At 36.9% G+C, this 20,289-nt stretch overlaps 1 protein-coding gene across 1 annotated transcript in view; it reads left to right on the forward strand.

The window, feature by feature from the left end:
- LOC148950393 (BTB/POZ domain-containing protein KCTD3) overlaps window positions 1-14,849 on the forward strand; it is a 45,157-nt gene extending 30,308 nt beyond the window's left edge. The window contains exons 5-8 of the mRNA XM_089092378.1: window positions 2,419-2,578; window positions 6,268-6,460; window positions 9,197-10,079; window positions 14,614-14,849. Of these exons, the coding sequence (XP_088948504.1) occupies window positions 2,419-2,578; window positions 6,268-6,460; window positions 9,197-10,079; window positions 14,614-14,786 (1,409 nt within the window). The 3' untranslated portion in view covers window positions 14,787-14,849. The remainder of the gene's footprint in view (window positions 1-2,418; window positions 2,579-6,267; window positions 6,461-9,196; window positions 10,080-14,613) is intronic.
- The last annotated feature ends 5,440 nt before the right edge of the window (window positions 14,850-20,289 follow it).

Below are 20,289 nucleotides of genomic sequence, written 5' to 3' on the forward strand. Positions count from 1 at the left end.
AGAATGTATTTAAGGGAGTAGAAAGTTTCCCTCTTCTGAATATTTGATCTTGCGAATCTAATCAATGGGAATATTTGGTCTTAATAATTTTCTTTTAGCAACTAATTTACCCAATCTTTTTTTTTTTTAGCAGTATCAATAATACCGGTGAAAACTGGGGGAAAAAAGTCAAAATACTGTCGCTTCAAATAAATAACAACGACAATCCAAAACTTTAGTCTATGCCACATGTATTTGGCACATGGCAAGTTTTAATGCAGAAGAACGAATATGCATTCAACAATATTATCTAGTAAAAATATTTCGTTCGTGGCTAATAATTGCAGCTGCCTAAATGTTATTTTGACTGCTGCTATATGATAAAGATTCAAAATCGATTATCTAACAGCTAATCGAATAATGTTTTGGTCGTTGTAGGTGACTTCAATGCAACTGCATCTGACCCTAGTGGAGTTTTTAAATCTGAAACCGGTCTGGTTGTCCTTGACTTTTTGAACGAAAATGGAATCCGACTCCTAGCTGTGTGCCATGTATGAAACGGTCATTACATCAGTCATTGTGGAACATCCTGTTTCAAAGGAAATATATTCATAAGCCAACATTGTATATCATTGACAGGTGCTCGTGAGAGATGATTGACTATATCATAGTAAACCAAAGATGACGGTAATCAGTCACGAATTGTGGAGCTTATCGTTGCGCTGAGTTCGGGAATATCGACCATAGATTATTTTCTGTGAATTTCTACCTGCGACTCAAAGCCTAGTATTAGAAACGACGCAAACCAAAGTTGGACACTCGCCAAAAGCTATTCACCAAGGCAAGCAGCAACTTTTTGACAAAAAAGCATATGAGATTGAAGATGCAGCACGAATAGGTGACATCACGTCAATTTTTAAGCATTTCAGAGACCTCAACGAGGAGACACCTCTAAAGATAGGAGCAGTTAAATCCGCCTCCGGCGTAATGCTTGAAGACGAAACCAGGCAACTAGAGTGATGGAAGAAGTACTTCGAAAAGCTGCTGAACGCCGAAAGAGCTGACCTCAATCCTGACCTAATTCCTTTCGCTCATCACATAACACGTGAAAATCTTCTAGAGCCTGATCCTCCTTCTGTAAAGAGATCCAGAATTCTCTGAGGAGGATGAAAAATCACAAAGTGCCAGGAATCTGCGGAATCACCGTGAAGGTGATAAAATTCAAAGGACGGACGATGTTACTATGACTCCACATGCTCTTCTCCCTCATTTGAACAACTGAATTGATTCCACAAGAATGGAAGGAAGGGATAATAATCCCTTTGTGGAAGCGCATAGGTAGTCGAAATGATAGCTCCAATTGCAGAGGAACCACCCTCCAGTCAATTCCTGTCGGTCGGTCGACCGTGAGTTTCTATGCCTGATACTAGAACGAACTGTCTCCCGGTAAAATACTGTTGCCTGTTCAAGGCGCTCTACACTGGCACGAAAAGCTGATGTCGAAATCGTCAAGTTATTTATGTACCTCGGATCTGTCATCACGGATAACGGCTCAGTTGAAACTGAAGTTCAGTCGCGCCTTGGCAAAACCGCATTAGTTATGGAACGACTGTGCCGTTTGGTGTGGTCAAAGCCCAATATCAGCTGAAAAACCAAAATGTGAATCTTCAACACCACGGCAACTCAAGTTCTCTTCTACGGGGCTAAGATCTGGCTGGCTGCTGATTCTGTTTGTGGTGCCATAGACGTGGCCCAAGCAAAGCTCCTGCGATGTATTGAAGAGATAATGTGATACGACTTTGTCTCGAACGGCCGACTACTGACACTAACAGATCCGACTCCCAACTCTCGTCAGCTCGTTGTGTGAACCCTACGATGGTTCGGTCATTTGGTCCGCATGCCAGCAGAGACACTCGCCAGCACACTATTCAGTTTGGTCCCTTTGCGTATGGCTGGAAGCGCCCCTGCGGAAGACCCCGGTTCAGATGAAGGAACAGCCTTGCCAAGTACCTCTCAATGATTAGTACTGATTTATAAGAAGCAGTCACGCTTATTGAAGACCGTTCCCAATGGATGCGAAGAGTCACGTGTCTCTCTACGCTGCACCACCAGCAAGAGCATTAATTCAGGTCAAGTAAACGGATGGACAACCTGTTAAATCAAAACAAAGTGCATTGGTTTCCTTTTCCGCCATCAATTTGTTAAGGTTCTCTGATCCGATGAATTCACTGATATATTTTTTACACAAATATGTTCCATCTTCTGGTTATTTTACTCTTTTTACAAAAATTATAAATCTAAGCTTTAATTTTCGTTCTGAGCCTCTCGTGCTGTGTCTGTATGTATGAGTGCCAATCTTTATGTGTCCGTGTGCTGTTTGAATAGAAAAACTGCTTAGTATACGACTGTGAAGACTTCCCATAGTATCATTATTTTCAGGTCTAGCTCAGGGAGCCGGTCATTCAAGAAATGCTTCCTGGGATAGTCGTGTCCCTCGACTTGATTGGAGCATAAACAAATCAAGTGAAAAAGTTCGAGTTGTAAAGGCCCATCTGCAGTGCATAGCTGTGGCATATGCCCACACAGCTGTTGTCTACAGGTATTTTTTGAGATATCAAATTCTAAACTATATACAAATATGAACCAGTCACTTGAAAAGGAGTGAGATTCCATGAATACTTCTAACTAGAGCTTTCTTTGATATCTTTTTTTCACTGGCTCTTGGCTAGCAAAAAAAAAAAAAAAAAACAGAAAGCCACTTTTGCAGACTTTTTTAAGCCAAAAATTGTGAATGCTGGTTCTGCTCGCTTCCGCGCCAAGATGCCTCGACCCTTAATTCACTGAGAACATCATTACCTTTCCGTGAGTCCCCCAGGCAGTAAAATGAAGCACGTGTAGGGTTATAATAGTCAAGAGTTCAAATCATGACGTCATAGCTTGATTTTTTAAATGTCTTTTTTTTCTGTTTGTAGTTTTGAAATTCAAGAAATCTTTCTCTGTTCTGATGGTCTCAAAGTTGTTACAATAAAAAATGGCTAAGTTTTTAGCTTAGAGAGCTTGTCTATTTATTCATTGTAAGAATAGACAGACAGACAAACTCTTCAACTTGTCTTCTATTTAAAGATGTAAAATTATGTGTCTATTCTTGCAGTGAGAACTTGGAACCATGGGAATCATAGTAGATTTAAAAAAAAAAAAAATGCTGAAAACGGCTGATACAAAAGAAAGATGAATAAAAATGCCATATGAAGCCAAATGCCCAAGCTCCCAAGCGAAACGAGATGGCAAGACCCTACCCAAGAGCTAAGCACTACAAGCTCTTGGGCTTGTCTTCAGTGTACATTAAACTAGCCAAAGAGGTGAATCTGGCTCTTTTTCTTCTTCGGCCGGCTTTGATCGCTTCGGTCGGCAGTTTAGGGCTTCGGTTCTCGCCAACGACCCTTGCTGCGCCTGGACAATGGTCGAGCCTTAAGTCTTTGTAAAATGCAAATCAGGAAGAAAAAAAAACTTTATAGACTTGAAGATAAGAACCAAAAGAATAATCTAGATTAAGTACCAGGGCAGGAATTTCAAAGTAAGATAAAATGCATAGCAGCCAAGTTTTAATCCGACGAGGCTCCTTGTTGGCTCCTAGTTGGCTCCTAGTTGTTGGGTCACAAACGCCAAGGGAGTTGTCTTAGCTTTTAATGGATTGGTAATTGAATTGGGCTTGGCTGGGAAGAGCTCTTCTGGGAAAGCTCTGTTTCGGTGCGAAGCAATTCAATGCCTGCTTTTGTTGAAATAATTGATCTGCGGCGCTTCACTTTTATCACATTACTTTCATTCCGGTTAGAAGAACACTTATGAGCAAAGACATCAAAACCATCATTCTTGATTGGCAAAAATATACATCTATGGGAGCTAGCGCTTCGTGATTTCAGAGGTATTATTTCACCCAATTTTTTTTCAACTTGGGCTGCAAGAAAGACAATCTTTTCTTCTATTCGCTCTTCACCATACAATTACTGGTTGCTGGTTAGAAATGGGGAAGCTTCCAGGGCGATCTGGAGGTGGTATTTTGACATCTTTGTATTTGAACCGTGATTATGGAGAGATAGTTCTAGTTCAACCTCTAAAGAGTATGGTTGCTCCATTGATTCCCTACTAGTAGAAATGATTTTCCGCTATAGTTCATAGAAGGAAACTATTGCTGACAATTAAGTCATCATGGTGCTCTTTTTCCTCTTTGCGTTTGAAAAGTTTGTTGGGTTTGCTACTAGTTAGTGTCTTGTTTGATCCAGGAATTATTAATATACTAGTGATTGCCTGCCATTATTTACCTTCTATACATTCTCTCACAAATAGAGATTTTCCTACCCAGTGGCGTAATTTCGTCAAAATTCTGGGGGGGGGGCGGTTAAGGTTGGAGCCAATTTTCCCTAATCAAGCGAAAATGACAGTAAAAACTAAAAATAAGCTATTTGGTATCATAAAGGTACTGTTTACCACTATAGAAGTACTACAAAGGTACTTTATAGTACTGTAAAGGTAAATTTGTACTAAAAACAAACTGATCTGTTTCTGTTGATGGTTGAATTATGCAGGTTTATCTTATTTTTGGCAAGATTTTCAAGAAACTGAATTTCAACTGGGGGGGGGGGGCAAACCAAGGTTTCGTGAAAAAAGAAATAAAATAGTTATTAAAAATGAAAAGAAAATATGAGTTTATTAGATGCTTTAATGATCAGACCTGGATCCAAAGGATACCTTATTTATTTGACATCTTAGATCGACTAAAAAGCTAAATTTAAAACTGCAAGGTAAAAAAAAAACTCACTTTATTTACTCTCATATTCAGGCTTTCATTTTTAAGCACCAATACTGGCGCCGTAAAGAAAATCTTGAAATCTTTGCCATGTTTGAATACCTTAGCTCTGAAATTGAAAAACCGGAGACGGTAATCGCCGATAATCTAAGGGAGGAAATTAATAACCACTTTCAAGCCCTGAACCCGAAGTTCAGTGTTATTTTCCGAAATCCTCTGAACAGGAAGCTGCTTTACTTCGAAATCTATTTCATGTGTCCTTAGACGGCGCTTTCGTTCGCGATTAACCACAGGATGAATTCTTAGAGCTACGACATGATTCATTGGAGCGTAATAAATTTCAACAAAATCGATATCTCAGTTGCGCTATGCAATGTGTCATTCCTATCCAAAAGCTTCGATGCTTTCTTTTCAGACGTTGATGCCTTTGCTTTTACCTGCCTGTGCAGAACTGAATATTCAATTCTTTTGCAAATCGAGACCAAAGGCATGAATAAGCTAGATGTATAAAATGGCACGGGATTGGCTTTGACGAAAGTTCAAACAACACTTATAACTCTTGCTGAAAGAAATACAAACTCAATCGCCACATTGATAATTAATACTAAAAAAATATCACTACTTTGTTTTGTCTGAAAATATATTGTCAAACTCCCTATTTTGGGTTTAATTTATCAAATATTGCGGATAAGAAAAGCGAATCGTAAACATCATTCAAAAATTTAAAATAGGTTCTTATTAAGGGAAAGTTAGGAACCACTGCCTTAGAGTGACTAGAAAAGCAACTTAAGCTGAAAATAACTATTGAGTGTTAGTGGGGATAGGAACCGAATGAACAGACCAAGTTAATGACGATGCGTAGTTGTTGAAGTAATAGTCCATACTAAAAACGATTTATTTCTCATATCCCTTATTTTCATTTAATGGTGTAAATGCCTACACAGGGGGACTTTTCGAGTTGGACCAGCACAAAATGCCCAGATTCTTCTCGTATCTCCTAAGTTTCTATTGAATTCGCCAATTTTAGGGGCTTTGATAAAATCACGCCCTCACCTAAGCAATAAAAACAAATCCTGTGTTCGTGCAAGGTTTTACATTCATGACTGTACAAAAATGAACTTAAAAATTTGTTTTAAAGAGTCAAAGGAAATGTACTTAAGCTCTTAAAGTCGAGTATCTTCCTATATTTGCTAATAAATCCAAATTTGAAGTCAAAATTTATGTAATAAATGTTGATTTATAAAGAAAAACCATGAAAAACAAATATGAAAGAAAAGGAAAGAAAAAAAGAAACATTTCAAAAAGCTTGTCAAAACTGGAGTTGTAGAAAAGGTCAACTCGTGGACTTCATGCCCATCAATAATTCAGATATCCGAAGATGAGGCTTAGACAAAAACGGTTCAGAATAAATCTGTCGTTTTTTTCACATTAAGTGAGTTTTTTTAAATATTATTTTGGTACTGTATATTTAACTTCTTTTTAAGACAAAGAGAGACCGGCGGCTGGTTGCCCATCTTCACTTCTTCTACACTTGACGACGAAATTGATAGGCTTGCTATTAACTATCGTACCAGCGCATTATGCTGTATGATAGCCGTCAGCTCAGGAAGCTCCATTCATCTCTGGCAAATATCGGATGATTTTAGCCCATCAAAGCTTGGCCCATTTGAATTCCAGGTTGGTTTATTGCTTTTCGTCTTATTTTTAATACCAATATGGAATAGAAACAATATATATATATATATATATATTTATGTATATATATATATATATATATATATATATATATATATATATATATGTATATGTATATATATATATATATATATATATATATATATATATATATATATATATATATATATATATATATATATATATATATATATATATGGGAATTTTTTCGCAAAGACAGTTAAACTAATAAGTTAGCCGATTTCTACTGGCTCTTCATACATTGTTCCAGTTATAAACCTTGTTGACAAAACGGATAATTTGTGCGCCGACAGAGAAACGCACATTTCTTCATAGCCAACGAAGAAATGTTACGTTTTGGTGAACAATTAACAAACTGAGTTCGAGAAAATCAATATTTTATATTCTTATGACACTTAGAATATTTTGCTTAACCTCACAACTAACAAAACACTTAAATTCTTTATTATTTTATTTTTTTAACATAAACCATTCCAAGTTATAATTGTACGTCCACTTGCCCTCCCCGCCCCCCAACACCCCTGAAATTTTCAACTTGATACCCTAGGCCAGTGGTTCTCAAACTTATTTAGACACTGTACCCCTTTTTACCCACAAAACATGTTAGATACCCCTTCTCAGTTACCGGTACTAAGTAAACTATAGCTAAAATATAAATGAAATTGCCAGTCCTAGAGTTAAAGGATTGTCTAATTTTTGTGTTGGCCGGCCGTGTACCCCGTAACAATTTTTGCGTAACCGCAAGGGGTACGCGTACCACAGTTTGAAAACCACTGCCCTAGGTCATTTCTGATATACAGTGAATACGCTTTTTTGATAATATGGCATCAAATATTATCTTTTAATTTGCCTCGCAATTTAATTGTGTATAAATTGTAGGTCCCATAGGAATGGTGCAAAAATGTTTTGGTAGATCAAACATAGAAATTATTTAGCCCAAACGCAAAATTTGAGGCTCTCTTGACTCCCCCCCCCCCTCTCCAAGATATTCCCAGAAAGTTTTAAGTCAATCCTCCTTCACAGCACAAAATTTGAGGTCCAATTAAACCATCCCCCCTCCGATCCCCTGGGATATTGCAGGCAATTCGAAAACTCGGGTACATATGACGTCTTTTGATTTTTTCATGGACGCGTGTCGTTTCTATAGCATTCCCTTGAAACCTCTTGGGATCCTGGCCCAGCGAATCAGGCCATTTGAGCTCCTAGCTTATCAAACAATCTAGACCAAACATGGCCGTCTTTTCTACCATAATCGTTCTGTGAACAGTGATAATTTACATGAATTACGGTTATTAACCCTAGGGATGTGGGACTGATGTCGACCCCAGAGGCGTTATTATTAGGCCTTTGGTTTTTTTTTTTTTTTTTTTTTTTGAAGAAAATTACAATCTCAAAATTTGATCCTATATAATGGGGTCATGAGAAGGGGACGGCTAGCAGAAAAGGGCACTGGGGTGGGCTGTTACTCTCCAATAACTTTCGATCCTTAAAGACGGTACTAAAACTTTCAATCTCATCTCGGTTGAACCCCTCCCAGGTTTCTATGGGTACCCTTCCATGCAATTTGATCAGGGAAGTAAAGTTTTTGGCCCTTTGTCGGTCCCATTTCGGGGAGCACCAAAAATATGTTGTCCCTATTTGCCTTCTGCATTGGGTTTGACACATCTCAAAGATTTATGGATATAAGTTTCGATCCGATCGGAAAAAAAGTGTTTTGATCCTGTTTTGGACCCTTTTTAGGAGGGGTGGGGTATCGTACCCCGTAACATTCTTTTTACGTTAGTACTCTTGGACCAAAGATTTTCGATTGGAAGTCTCAACCTCATCAGTAATGAAAATCTTTTTGGGACCAACAAAAGGACCAACAAAGGACCAACAAAATGGTTGGTCCTTTGACTCAGAGATTGATCCCTGAAAGCTTTGAGCCAATCGCACATCCAAAATCAAACGAACAAACCTTTTTTTTCTTGTTTCATTGTGACTAATACGGCCTAGGGCCCTCTCCACAAGAGCTATGGGGGTCATATCATTCCAGGGGAGTATATTTGCTTGACCTTTTAACTATATTTAACAAAATCACTAACTAAAGACTAGATCGGATGTTTTGAGGGTATTGGGGCAGGGGTAGCAAAAACGGGCCCGGGAGGGGTATTGGTTACCCTCAATCACTATCGATTCTTAAAAAAAAACTTTCAGTTTTAGTCAAATCATCCCCCTCTGAAGTTCCTATGGATGCCTTTTCCTTACAAATTGGAAGGGGAAACGCTAGATTGCGTCTTCTGAAAATCTTTCTATGAAAAACGTATAACTTACATAGATTTAGGGTCATTGCCTCTTGGCCTGTGGAGGTTATGCCACCCCGAAGGTATGCTTATTAGATCTTTCGACATTTCTGAGTGTAATGGTAATCTCAAAATTTTGGTTCGATATCATTGGGTCACACAGGTAACCAGGGGCCAAACAGGGAATGAAAGGCGTTGGTTGGGTTCTAATAAGTTTCCGTCCTTAAAAAGATGACTAGAACTTTCAATTTCCGATCGAAGGAGCTCCCTTCCAAGCTACTGTTCCAATAAACTATTGAATAATTAATGTTAAGCAGCACATTTTGGTAAAAAGAAAAAAGACTTCTAGTAAAAAAAAGTAGGGGAAAAAAGGTAAAAAGAAGAATTACTAATTTGCATCATTTATTGCTTCCAGGGACATGCGGATGACCTCTTCTTCATCGGGAATCATTTAGTAGCCCTTAGAAAAGCTCCAATCGGAACAATTGGAGTATGGCATTGTACAACAAAACATTGGCAAACTCAGAGTGCCGTTTCTGTCACGTGTTGGGATTATGCTGGCTCATTCCTTCTGCTTGGAAGTGCATCAGGGACTATCTGTTATATTGATATGCAGAAGTTTCCACTAAGGATGAAAGATAATGATTTATTAGTTAGTGAACTGTACAAGGATCCTGAGTCCGAGTCAATAACTTCGATTTCTGTGTATTTAACCCCGAAGACTAATTTGAGTGGAAATTGGATTGAAATTGCTTATGGTACGGTTTCGGGTGTGGTTCGTGTCATTGTCCAACACCCAGAGACAGTCGGTCATGGACCTTCCTTGTTCCAAACATTTACCGTCCATAGAAGCCCGATTTCCAAGGTCAGGCTAAGTGAAAAACACCTTGTTTCAGTTTGTAGTGATGGTGGTCATGTACGGACGTGGTCCGTCACTCGATTCCGAGGTATGGTATCCACCCAGCCAGGACCTATTCCTGTCGCTTCTTTTCACACCCTTACGCTTGATAATGGATTATGGGATAATGGGCCCTTTGGAGAACAAGATGATGATCAAATCTTTCTTCAGAGAGTTGTTCCTGACAGTGATTTGCTATATGTTCGACTGGCTAGCAATGGGAAAAGAATATGTGTAATTAAATCTGTGGATGGTTCATCAATTTCATGCTCATGTTTATACGAATGTGAAAGTGTGACAAGATCGAGTCAGCGCCCTCGAAGACTTCTTTTAACTGGCCATGAAAGTGGAACTGTTCAAATGTGGGATCTCTCAACTGCATTGGATCACAAAGAAGCAGGTATCATCTTATACTCATACACCCTACGTTTTATTGAAAACCCCAATGCCAGAAGCATGTTTTCTTTGTGACAGAATATCACAGAATCTTTGAATATGGCAGAAGCACAAGCAAAGAAAAATTAGTTTCTGCTGTAACGCGAATTAAACTGATTTTTCAATGACCAGTTTTGAAAGTGTTTTTTTTTTTTTTTTTTTTTTTTTTTTTTTAGCACGTTATCTTATATTAAATCTAAAGAAAAGAATATATTTCAACGAAAATAAAGACCGGCATTTAAAACATATAAAGAACAGAAAATATATTCAATGTATGAAGAGGGATACCCCCCCCCCCCACACGTACATTATTGAAAGTGTTTTAGGGTGCAAAATATATCGAGTGTTTCATTTACAATCTGCCTTTCAAAACATTTGAACTAAAGATAAAGCAAGAAAAAACGGGTTTTAGTTTTAATAAAGCAGTGAAACGAAAAATAACAACAAATAAACACTTAATTAAAAAATACTCCGATGCCGAAATATTCGGAGTATTTTTTTAATTAAGTGTTAATTTGTTGTTATTTATTGTTTCACTGCTTTATTAAAATTAAACCCGTTTTTTCTTGCTTAATTTTTCGTAAATGGAAAAGTAGTGTGGTCTAAGAAATTATTTACGTCTTGAACTAAATATTTTTTTGTTTAAAACAAATGCGAATTATAAGCTCTTTCATTCTTGAAACAGCGTGATAAAAACGAAGTTTCAATTTTAATGCCATATTCAGGCTAATAATCTAAATATTAGAGGGCGGGGTTGCTTTTCTACTCAACCCCTTTCTCTTTGTGCTAAAGTTAACTTTTGTACAACAATGTTTATAGAATAAGTGTTCTTTCAGGTGTATTTTTTTTACACACACACACATATATATATATATATATATATATATATATATATATATATATATATATATATATATATATATATATATATATATATATATATATATATATGCTCATTGATTGTTTTCATTAATATATGTTCCTTCACTTCAGAAGAAAAATTCCCATTTTGCAGATATCATTTCCACTAAGAATGCGCCAGCGTGAGACATTACTATATCTGAAAGTGGAAATCTCAACGTATAGTTTTTCGATGAATTTAAATCAATTGACGATCTCAGGATTTTCACTCGATGGCTTTTCGGCATCCTTTACGCTGAAGTTTTTGTTGTTGTTTTTTTTTTACACCGCCTCGGCAATATCTTTTCTGGCAATTAAAAACATCAAGAGAAGGTTCAATTTTTTCTACTGAGCCTTCTTCCCATATTCTATAATCATTGGTTCGATAAAAATCTCCCTGGGGTTAATTAAAACAAATAAATACGCATCCCTAGCCATCCCTTCTCGAAAAACACGAAACTTCCAATATTTGTAGACAAGGGATTGAAACCTTACCATCGAGTTCTCTTATCTACTGAATTCGATGGCATAATTTTCAGCAAAATCACTCGCCCTTTTTGGATTGCTTTCCCCCTTTTTTGAGAACTGAACATATCTTCTCAGGCTAGTCACTTTCGATAGATAACTTTGTTTGGGATTACAATATATATTCAATTTTTGTTGCATATAATATTATCAAAACTTCCTTCTTTAGAGTTTTATTTACTTTTGGCACGAGTTGCTCATTACTTACAGTTAGTTACCACCAACAATGTAATATTAAAAAAGAAGAAGATTAAATCTAATATTTTCATTTAAAAGTCTATAAAAACCAAGTTCCTGGTGTCAGCTGCCTCCCGCACTTGGTAATTTTCTTGACGATTCTCATAAATCCTTACCCCCCCCCCCATAACTTTTATGGCGATAAGAATATAAATGAAATATTTTATGTTACAAAAGAAAGCATTTTTTTGTAATAAGAAGAAAGCTATCATTCTGGCTTAGTTCAAGTGAAGGGGGATTAGAGATCAATTCTTACGCCCCCTCTCCCCAAACCTCTTTCTATATTAATCTAAAGGCTCTTGAAGGGTTAGACAATTTGGACATAAAAACAGACTCTTTTAGGTATATAGCACCCTTCCCCTACCTACTGAATGACCTATCGCCCCTCCTTCGTAACAGCTGTGTGCAATTTTACATCACTGTGCATTATTTTGTTCGACATTAAGTTAATGAGCTTAGTTTAATGCAACTTTAGAATAAATGTCTGTGTTAACCATTCATCTTGTAGGGTTACGGAACTTTTTTAGAAAAGAACGTGCCACCGTGCACAATGTGCCAATTTGCTTACACTTTCGGAAACGGAATTAATGGCTAGGTTCTAAAAATACGTCTTAAAACAAATATTTTTTTTCAGTGAATGAATTGTAGTTATAAAAATCGAATTTCATTCATCATAAATCAGCGCAGTTAGTGGGCTTAAAAACTGCGAAAGGGATATGAGGTCCTATGCAAAACAGGGGCCAGTCATAATCAGAGGAACCGGGCCATTTTAACTAATTTTGAGGAAGTAAGAAAAATTCTACAAAATCAGTCGGAAGAATACGCCCAACAACTTTGAACTTGTGCCCCTATGAGTATACTAATCGAGAAAATATACAAAAAAGGAGTGAAATTAAAAACAAAAATGAAATTAAATGCAATCAAATAAGATATGGAAATAGAATGAAATTACAAAGAAATTTAATGCAGATGGTATTGCAAAGAGCTAGTTGACTCCTCCTGCCTAAGATCCCAATAGAATTCTCGACCCTAATATACTTTTGCTTGGCCAGACCCTCCCCCTCCCCCTTCGAAAAAAGATCTAATGCTCCATCCTAAAGGTCGGGCAGACATGCACTTTGGTTAGTAGAGACCAGTGGGAGGCGGTTTAAAGTTTAAAATAGCTTTTAAATGAATGTGAAATTTGTCGGTTGGTAAATTAAACCAGTCTCGGGCACGCAGATAAATACGATAATCATGGTTGACAAATTTTTCGTTATCTGTGGATCTGAGGATGTGTGAAGATGGCTTTTCTCTTTGCATTTAGTTGATCCAAATAATACTAAATTACTTTTTCTGATTTATAAAGCTTTTTTAATGATTTTTTTTTTCTTTTTGGAAGCTCAACCCTTGTAAGTGGCATCATAATGCGGGCCAGATTTCTAGATATTATTACCCAACAGGTTTTTCCATTGTTGCTTTTCATAAAATGTTGGTCCTCCAGGGGGAGTAGCTGCTCCCTTGCAGTTTGTGAGTCCCGTTGGCCAAGTCATACAAATTATCCACTGTGAAATTACCAAATCGGAATTATGCGTATCATCAACCCAGCTTTGGGATTTAGCCTACTATACCGGATGAATATTTACTACAGGTTTTAACTCTTTATTGGGTCTTCACGATTGTAAACACTTTGATAACTGGTTCCTTTTTTTATTTAGTGGGAAATTTAATTTTTATTTGCATTCGAGGCAATAAACTCCAAGTTTTAGCTTTTTTTAAGCTAAGCTTATGAAGTATGTATTTGGTTTCCGCGTAATTGTGATAAAATCGAATTATTTAATAATCTGAAATGAAAGTAAGAAAGTATAAAGCACTTCACTCTAAAACATGGGTCGGCAACTTTTTGTTGTAAAAGGGCCAAAAGTTTACGTTGGGATATCACGCGGGCCGCACTTGGGTCACGTGTCATTACACTGTAGTCTAGTATTGTAGGTATATTTTAATAAGTAGAGTACATCTGCAATATTTATATACAAGTATTTTAGGTTTAAAAATAAAACGCTTAATGTAAATTTGTATTAAATTTATTGTAGTTAATACAATCAATAAGACTTTCGTTGTGGCATTTGACTTGCAAGTTTTTTTTTTACATTAGCTTGTATTTTTGTAGTAGAGACGTGAAATGTTGCATCTAAATGTATGTTAAATAACCGAGAATAGTGTTTGTTTTTTTCGATAATTCAGAATTGAAAAAAGTTTGTTCAGAAATATATGTACTACCAAACATAGTAATTAATTGTTCAGCAAACCTTTTTAATTCCTTGTAGTTTTCAAAAGGCAAACTTCCATAGGAATCCACCAATACTTGAAAACGATGCAAGTCAATAAAAACCAAACTATTAAATTAAACTTATAGCTTGGAATCGATAATTCCGGAGGGGGGGGGGGAATTTGATTCTTTATTCGAGACATTAATTTCTTCCTAATTTTGAGAGATAACTTCTTTCTTCGAATATTAGGAAATACAATTCGACTTCAGAAACGTGTCTGAAGTTTTTCATAGAAAAGAAGTTTCACTTTGGTTTTCGTAGAAAAGAAAAAGATGATCGATTGTTTGCAGATTTTGTTTCTCTTTTTTTAGTAGTAGGTAATAGAGACTAAATATTGGAATTTTCATTGCACCGCGCAGCACAGCTTGTAAAGCAAATTGGCGAATTTCCTTTAAAGCAAATGGGGAAAGTTTTTGTTAAATTTTGGCAAAATCGACACGTACTAGGTTTGCTAAATTCATGACAACTGCGGGAGCGTCTTTTTTTCTGACGAAACAGTTGAATAATTTTAATTATTTTCCTTTTTAGCTTACACTGGACCCGGTGGCCCCGACTCTGCTGAGCTGCTTCGCTTGGTTGAATCATGTGATTTGGTGACATCAGGAACTTCCACACCAGTCATGCCTGGACCAGGACACGCAATCCGTGTTCGACTAAGTCAACTTTCTCCTCATAATAATGAGGAAAATGTTTTTGTCTAAGATTTCAAGTTTCAAATGGGTTTTAATGGGCTGTGAATTGTTAATTATAGGCTGATCATGGGACTATCGCTAACAAAAGTCTAAAGTACGTTTCTGTATATACACAAATTGGTAAAAATGACTCTTGGACGTAATGCTTACTTGAAAAGTTGAAGTGGCTAGCTCCCGAAAAATTCCCCTAAAGACATAAAGCTATTTGTTAGTCTCATCCTACCTCAATCTGAGGCGTCCATCCTTTTTCTTAGCACCTTAAGCTGGTATGCCTAGTTTTGGTTTTATATGCTATAATGTCTCTAACAGACAAATTGGAATCAGATATGCTAGTTTTATTGTAGAGAAGCTGCAAGCACTAAAATAAATAATTCGAGTACAAGTTGACCGGGCTTCTAAAATGAAAAGCATTTAAGCTTTAAAAGCGTTATTTTTATTCATTAACCTGTGAATGAAAAAAAAATACAAGTCAAAATTAACGAAGCTGAATATGATACTTAAAAAGATGAGCTGAATACAACTTGTAATTTTCTTTCGTTAAATTTTTAAAAACAATTTTGTAATAATGTTACCATTGTTGTAGATTCGAAATTGTATGTTAATGAAGAGCCGCAACAGAAGGTCGACCAAGACTGCGCTGCCTAGACAATTTTCTGTTCATTGGGAAAACAGACAATAAAAAGAACTCAAATAAGTGTTTCGCTTATAGATTAGACTGTAAAATAAAAATGTTTGATGTAATTTTTCCCAATATAAATATTTCGTACTGTAGCTCTTTCAGACATGAGCCCTGGGGTAACTGTTGCTTTCATGTCTTTCTTAATAATATACAGAATACGTAATTTTAACCTCAAAATAGTAACTTGATGAACAAAGCTGCATCAACTAGTTTCATATTTCCCTGGGAAATTCGATTTTGGACCCAAGGAAAATAAACAAGGTCCCTGGAGATTCACATACGTTCTGAAAAAACACAGTTTTAAAAGATTCAGTTGTTAAAAAAGTAATTCAAACTGATTATTCCAAAAAATTCGAAAAAAACGTAATTAACTAAAAGAGTCAGCTGTAGAAATATGAACCCCAACCATCGACAATAGAGGGAGAGAGGGTTTGAAAAAAAAATATTTAAAATAAAATTAGAACTTTTAGTGAGAGTCCTGGTGTTTCTATTTTTTGCTTAGGGAGGGGGAATGATAAAACCTGCTTCCGGGACTACAATATAATCAATATTTCGTAACTATTTGAAAAATAAATTTTTTATTATTTCCCATTCTAATGATTCAACTGACCAAAAGGGTTCAACTGATCATACTAATGATCAATGATTCAACTTCAAGCCCTCAAAACCAGGGAATTCTTCTTCTTTGAATATGAATTGTAGTTATTTATATCGTATAGTTCATTGTAACAGCTAGATAGTTGCTCTATTTTTTCGGGGATCAGCTTATGCAGAGTGGAACAGAGTAAGAATATTCACCATTTTCTCGGTCTCAAGCAGCTTGAAATCGCGGTGAGTTTTTGATAGTCTCCGTGAAACAATCAAACGATGATCATATTATTATGGTTTTTAAATGATAGATTTTCATCGACAGGAATTCTCATGAATTGCACAGATCCACCGTCAGGTCTAGAGATGAATCCTCGAGAAGTCCAGATTTCGTTTAAACCAGGACAAGATTGAGATACTCTAGAAAAAAGATGCTTTGATTTTGACTTTTTATGCAACATTTAATACAGGATGGTTCACCTAAAACCAGGGCACAACATGCTTGAAAAGAAATGTCAAATTCAGCCACGGACTGATCTCACCTGTATCCAAAGTGGTTATGATGCTATTATCTGCGAAAGTCACCAGACTATCGTCAGATCCAGACTCATACCTCGAGAATTTTTGATTGGCTTGCTGAGAAAGAAGACAGCATGGTTCGGTTTACGATTTTTAACTGCTAATAAAAGTTCATTAGCATAAATAACAACAGCGTCGGACTCAAAACCGATGCTTGGGATACTCCATATTCAACCCAATAAGTGTTAAGAAAAGATTCACCAATCGAGATAACATGATTCACTAATCCGGATATATCGGTTAGAAATACTAAAACACAAAAATAATTCCACTATTCGCATTTGGGTAGAGGAACTTGGCATATTCCATACATACATTTTTGGCACGACCTGCAGGTATATTTGGATTTTCTGTCCTTGCTTAGGAGACGAATGATACAACGACCTTTTTGTTCATTGGTACCTGTAGAAGAAACGTGGGGGACATTCTTAACTGAAGATCATATATGGTTCTTGATCAAATTACGCAGTGCTCATGGGATCCTTTGTGGGGTTGCTCTGATCCTAAGTTACGGGTTGATGAGGGATCGTCTTAGCTCTATCAGCTTTTTTCTTCGGGTCAAGTCTTTTCTTGGGGCGTTAAGTAGCTCAGAATGACATTGGCATTGACACCACCTATGTCCATGATCGCATGCCACACCCCTTGAACCGTCTTCTCGTGCGGCGGCTAGTCGTGTAAGTGGACCACTTTTGGTCTAGAGAGTCCACTCTATTTTTGGTTGCGTTGTACATCATGATGATCTCTGGTTTACTACTCTCATGCTCAATTTCCGCAGGAAAGGGGATCGACGAAGCAATAATAACGGCTTGTTTTTGTTTGGAAGATATGACATCAAGTTCAGATGGTCTCTAAATTCGAAGATTGACGAGTTGGAATCCCTTGTAGGACTAGCAAGGAAAAAGGGTGGATCTCTCTTTCGTTCTTTTTCATCGTGTTTACGTATGTCATTCTCAAGGGTCTGATCATTTCAATGAGATCTATGGACGTGAACCAGATACCAACTGTGATGTTGGATTTCCAGCTCTTCAAGAGATCGACAAGGGTCATGTTCACATTGGAACTGAAGTATTGTGGATTTCAACCATAGATGTTTCCTTTCCAGTGTAGACAAAGACATTAGATAGATAAAATGTCTTCAAGACCGCTAGAGATTAAATCTTGAATCCAAACAAATTTCTTTCTTGAACTGCATCGTCCTCTAAATGCAACTAGCATTTCATTAATCACCAAGTACTCGTCTGGTGAGTGATTTGTTTTGCAGTTTGCGATGAAGAGGTCAAAAACCTCTTTGATGGGAGCTGGAGGTCCGCCTCTTTCGTGATGTCTGTGCATGTCATTCAACTGGAGAGTTTTCAGACTCATTGTAGCGTGGAAAATGTCCCGCCCAGCTTTATCAGCTGCAAAGAGACCTTCGCAATATTCACTGCCCGACTTGAACACTATAGAGATGAAGAAGGTCTAAAAAGGTTCTTATCTCTATGATGTCGACTGGTGTCAAGTACGTTGGCTTATCTACAATACAAAAGTTATAATGCAGGTGGTACTCGTCAGTCTTAGCATTGGTGTGAAGAACGCTCTTCTCAAGGATCTCGGCTGTGATGAACAGGTCCCATGCCTTTTCAGGGGATGTTAGGTCTTTGTGTCCTTTGACACCTGAAAAGTGTATAACAAGATTACAGGCTCTCGTGTCTCCTCTGTCAGAAGTATCTGGCTTGGTAGTAGTATTGCTCAGGATTGTCAGTTGTTTCATAGGAGATCATATTCTAGCTATAAATGATCTTTTCCAGCTCTAAAAACCAAAGAAAATTGGAATTATTAAAAGAAACAAACTAAAAAAGGTCCAGTGAAAATGAAAAATCTTTTCTTCTCGAAAATAGGACACTTAAATAAGATGAGATCAAATTAATTGTTCTCTAAAAAAAAAAGTTGATTTCTCTGCTTAGCCACAAAAAAGATACACAAACTGCAGTGTGAGGTGTGCCAGATCCCAGAACACTATCTACTCACCTGTAAGTGATGTCAAGATCTTCTTTTACCGAGGCTTAGTACTCAGCTAGTCCGAAGAATACACGAGATATCAACCTCCTAGCATAATTTTGAATTGAATTCTTAGAACATGAAGGTATTATATAACCGTAATGTGATTTAAGATTTTGAAAAAGGCAGAGGAGCTAACAAAAACACGGGCCGCCTTTTTGCCGTGTTCATTTCAGAAGATTGGTACCAAGTTTAAATAACCACGCATAAAAGATTAAAATATTGACCTATTACTAATCCAAGTACACTTAAACGGGCCGTGCACGCGCAGGCCACGACACGCGCATTTTTGTTTACTTTAGCACCGAAATAACGTGTGTAGGACGCAAAATTGTGCAATTTTAGCACTTTAGGAACTGACCGTGGTGGCGACCCTGTACACAACACTACCTCGTGGTATTTCAAATAAGTTTAATGAAAAGAGCCAAGAGCTATTACCAATATAACATCACCCACTCTCCATCACAGAATCGGCTGCCCCCCCCTCCCCTAGACAAGATGCTTCCTACGCCCATGTCAACCATGAAAAGCGATGCTAGATGGCTAAAAGTTTTTTTTATTTCTTTTTGTAAAATTACGGTATCTTATTAGTTCTATTATTTTTTTCCTTTCACAAAACTATTGCCTAAAAAATTTAAATTTAAGAAAGTTAGGTGAAATCCGGGCCTAATTAGAAGAAATAGTAGAATGCGACACCTGAGCCTTAAATGGCAAGATTTATGTTCGTGACTGAGACTATAATATTTTTCATTTTAAATCTTTATGATACTTTACAATTGAAATAATCCAAAACAAAGCAGTCGTAAGTCCATTTCAGACATTTCAAACATATTACCAAGATGGCTGAGGCGTTATCTACAGTAAATTCATGAATAATAATTAAGCTCATATTCGTACTTCGACCATTTTTGATATTTTCAATCCTCAAGGGTTCTAACCCAGAGGTGGGTCATATAGTGTGTCAAGGGCTTTACTGCATGCGTCGGTTTCGGGTGCGTTCACCAGAAACGCTCCAGAATGTCACATCACCCAACTAGTTCAACGCAGCAAAATTGTGCAACAAAATGAAAAAAAAATTAGACATCTCACCTTAGCATAAATGAATCATTCAAAAAGGATAGCTATAAGTTTCTCAACTGATTCCATTTGGCTACGATCAGCTGCGTGGATTTTTGTTTATGCAGCCACTTGACTTGCATCAATAACACAGAAATTTGCGCTGGTATTTCGAGGATTTAACTTGGACTCAAGGAGGAAAAGATTTCCCTTCTTGATAACACAGAACCCAATTGGCCTGACCTTGTTTTGTTTTTAAGCCTGTACCAGAAACATATTTTATGAAAACCAGGTAATCTCTAAACTATTTACCGGTCTTACAAAATTATAGCTCAGGAAATTGTGCAGTTCTAGCCGCCATATCCAGAAACTATCAATAAAATGTTGTACTTTTGCTGGGCTGCTTGGTTCACATTTAATGCTGAACCCTCCACACAAAAAGTTTTCCAAAAGTTTATCAGGATAAATCTTCAAATAGCGACGAAGACCACACTGCCTTTCCATCATAAACAAATAAGTAGAACAACAGGGAAATTTTTATACAAGACTGCGTTCCACTGTCTTGTATAAAAA

Source organism: Artemia sp. Qi Xiang Cuo, chromosome 7 (genome assembly GCF_049724085.1).
Source record: "Artemia sp. Qi Xiang Cuo chromosome 7, ASM4972408v1, whole genome shotgun sequence".
NCBI classification, from domain to species: domain Eukaryota; kingdom Metazoa; phylum Arthropoda; class Branchiopoda; order Anostraca; family Artemiidae; genus Artemia; species Artemia sp. Qi Xiang Cuo.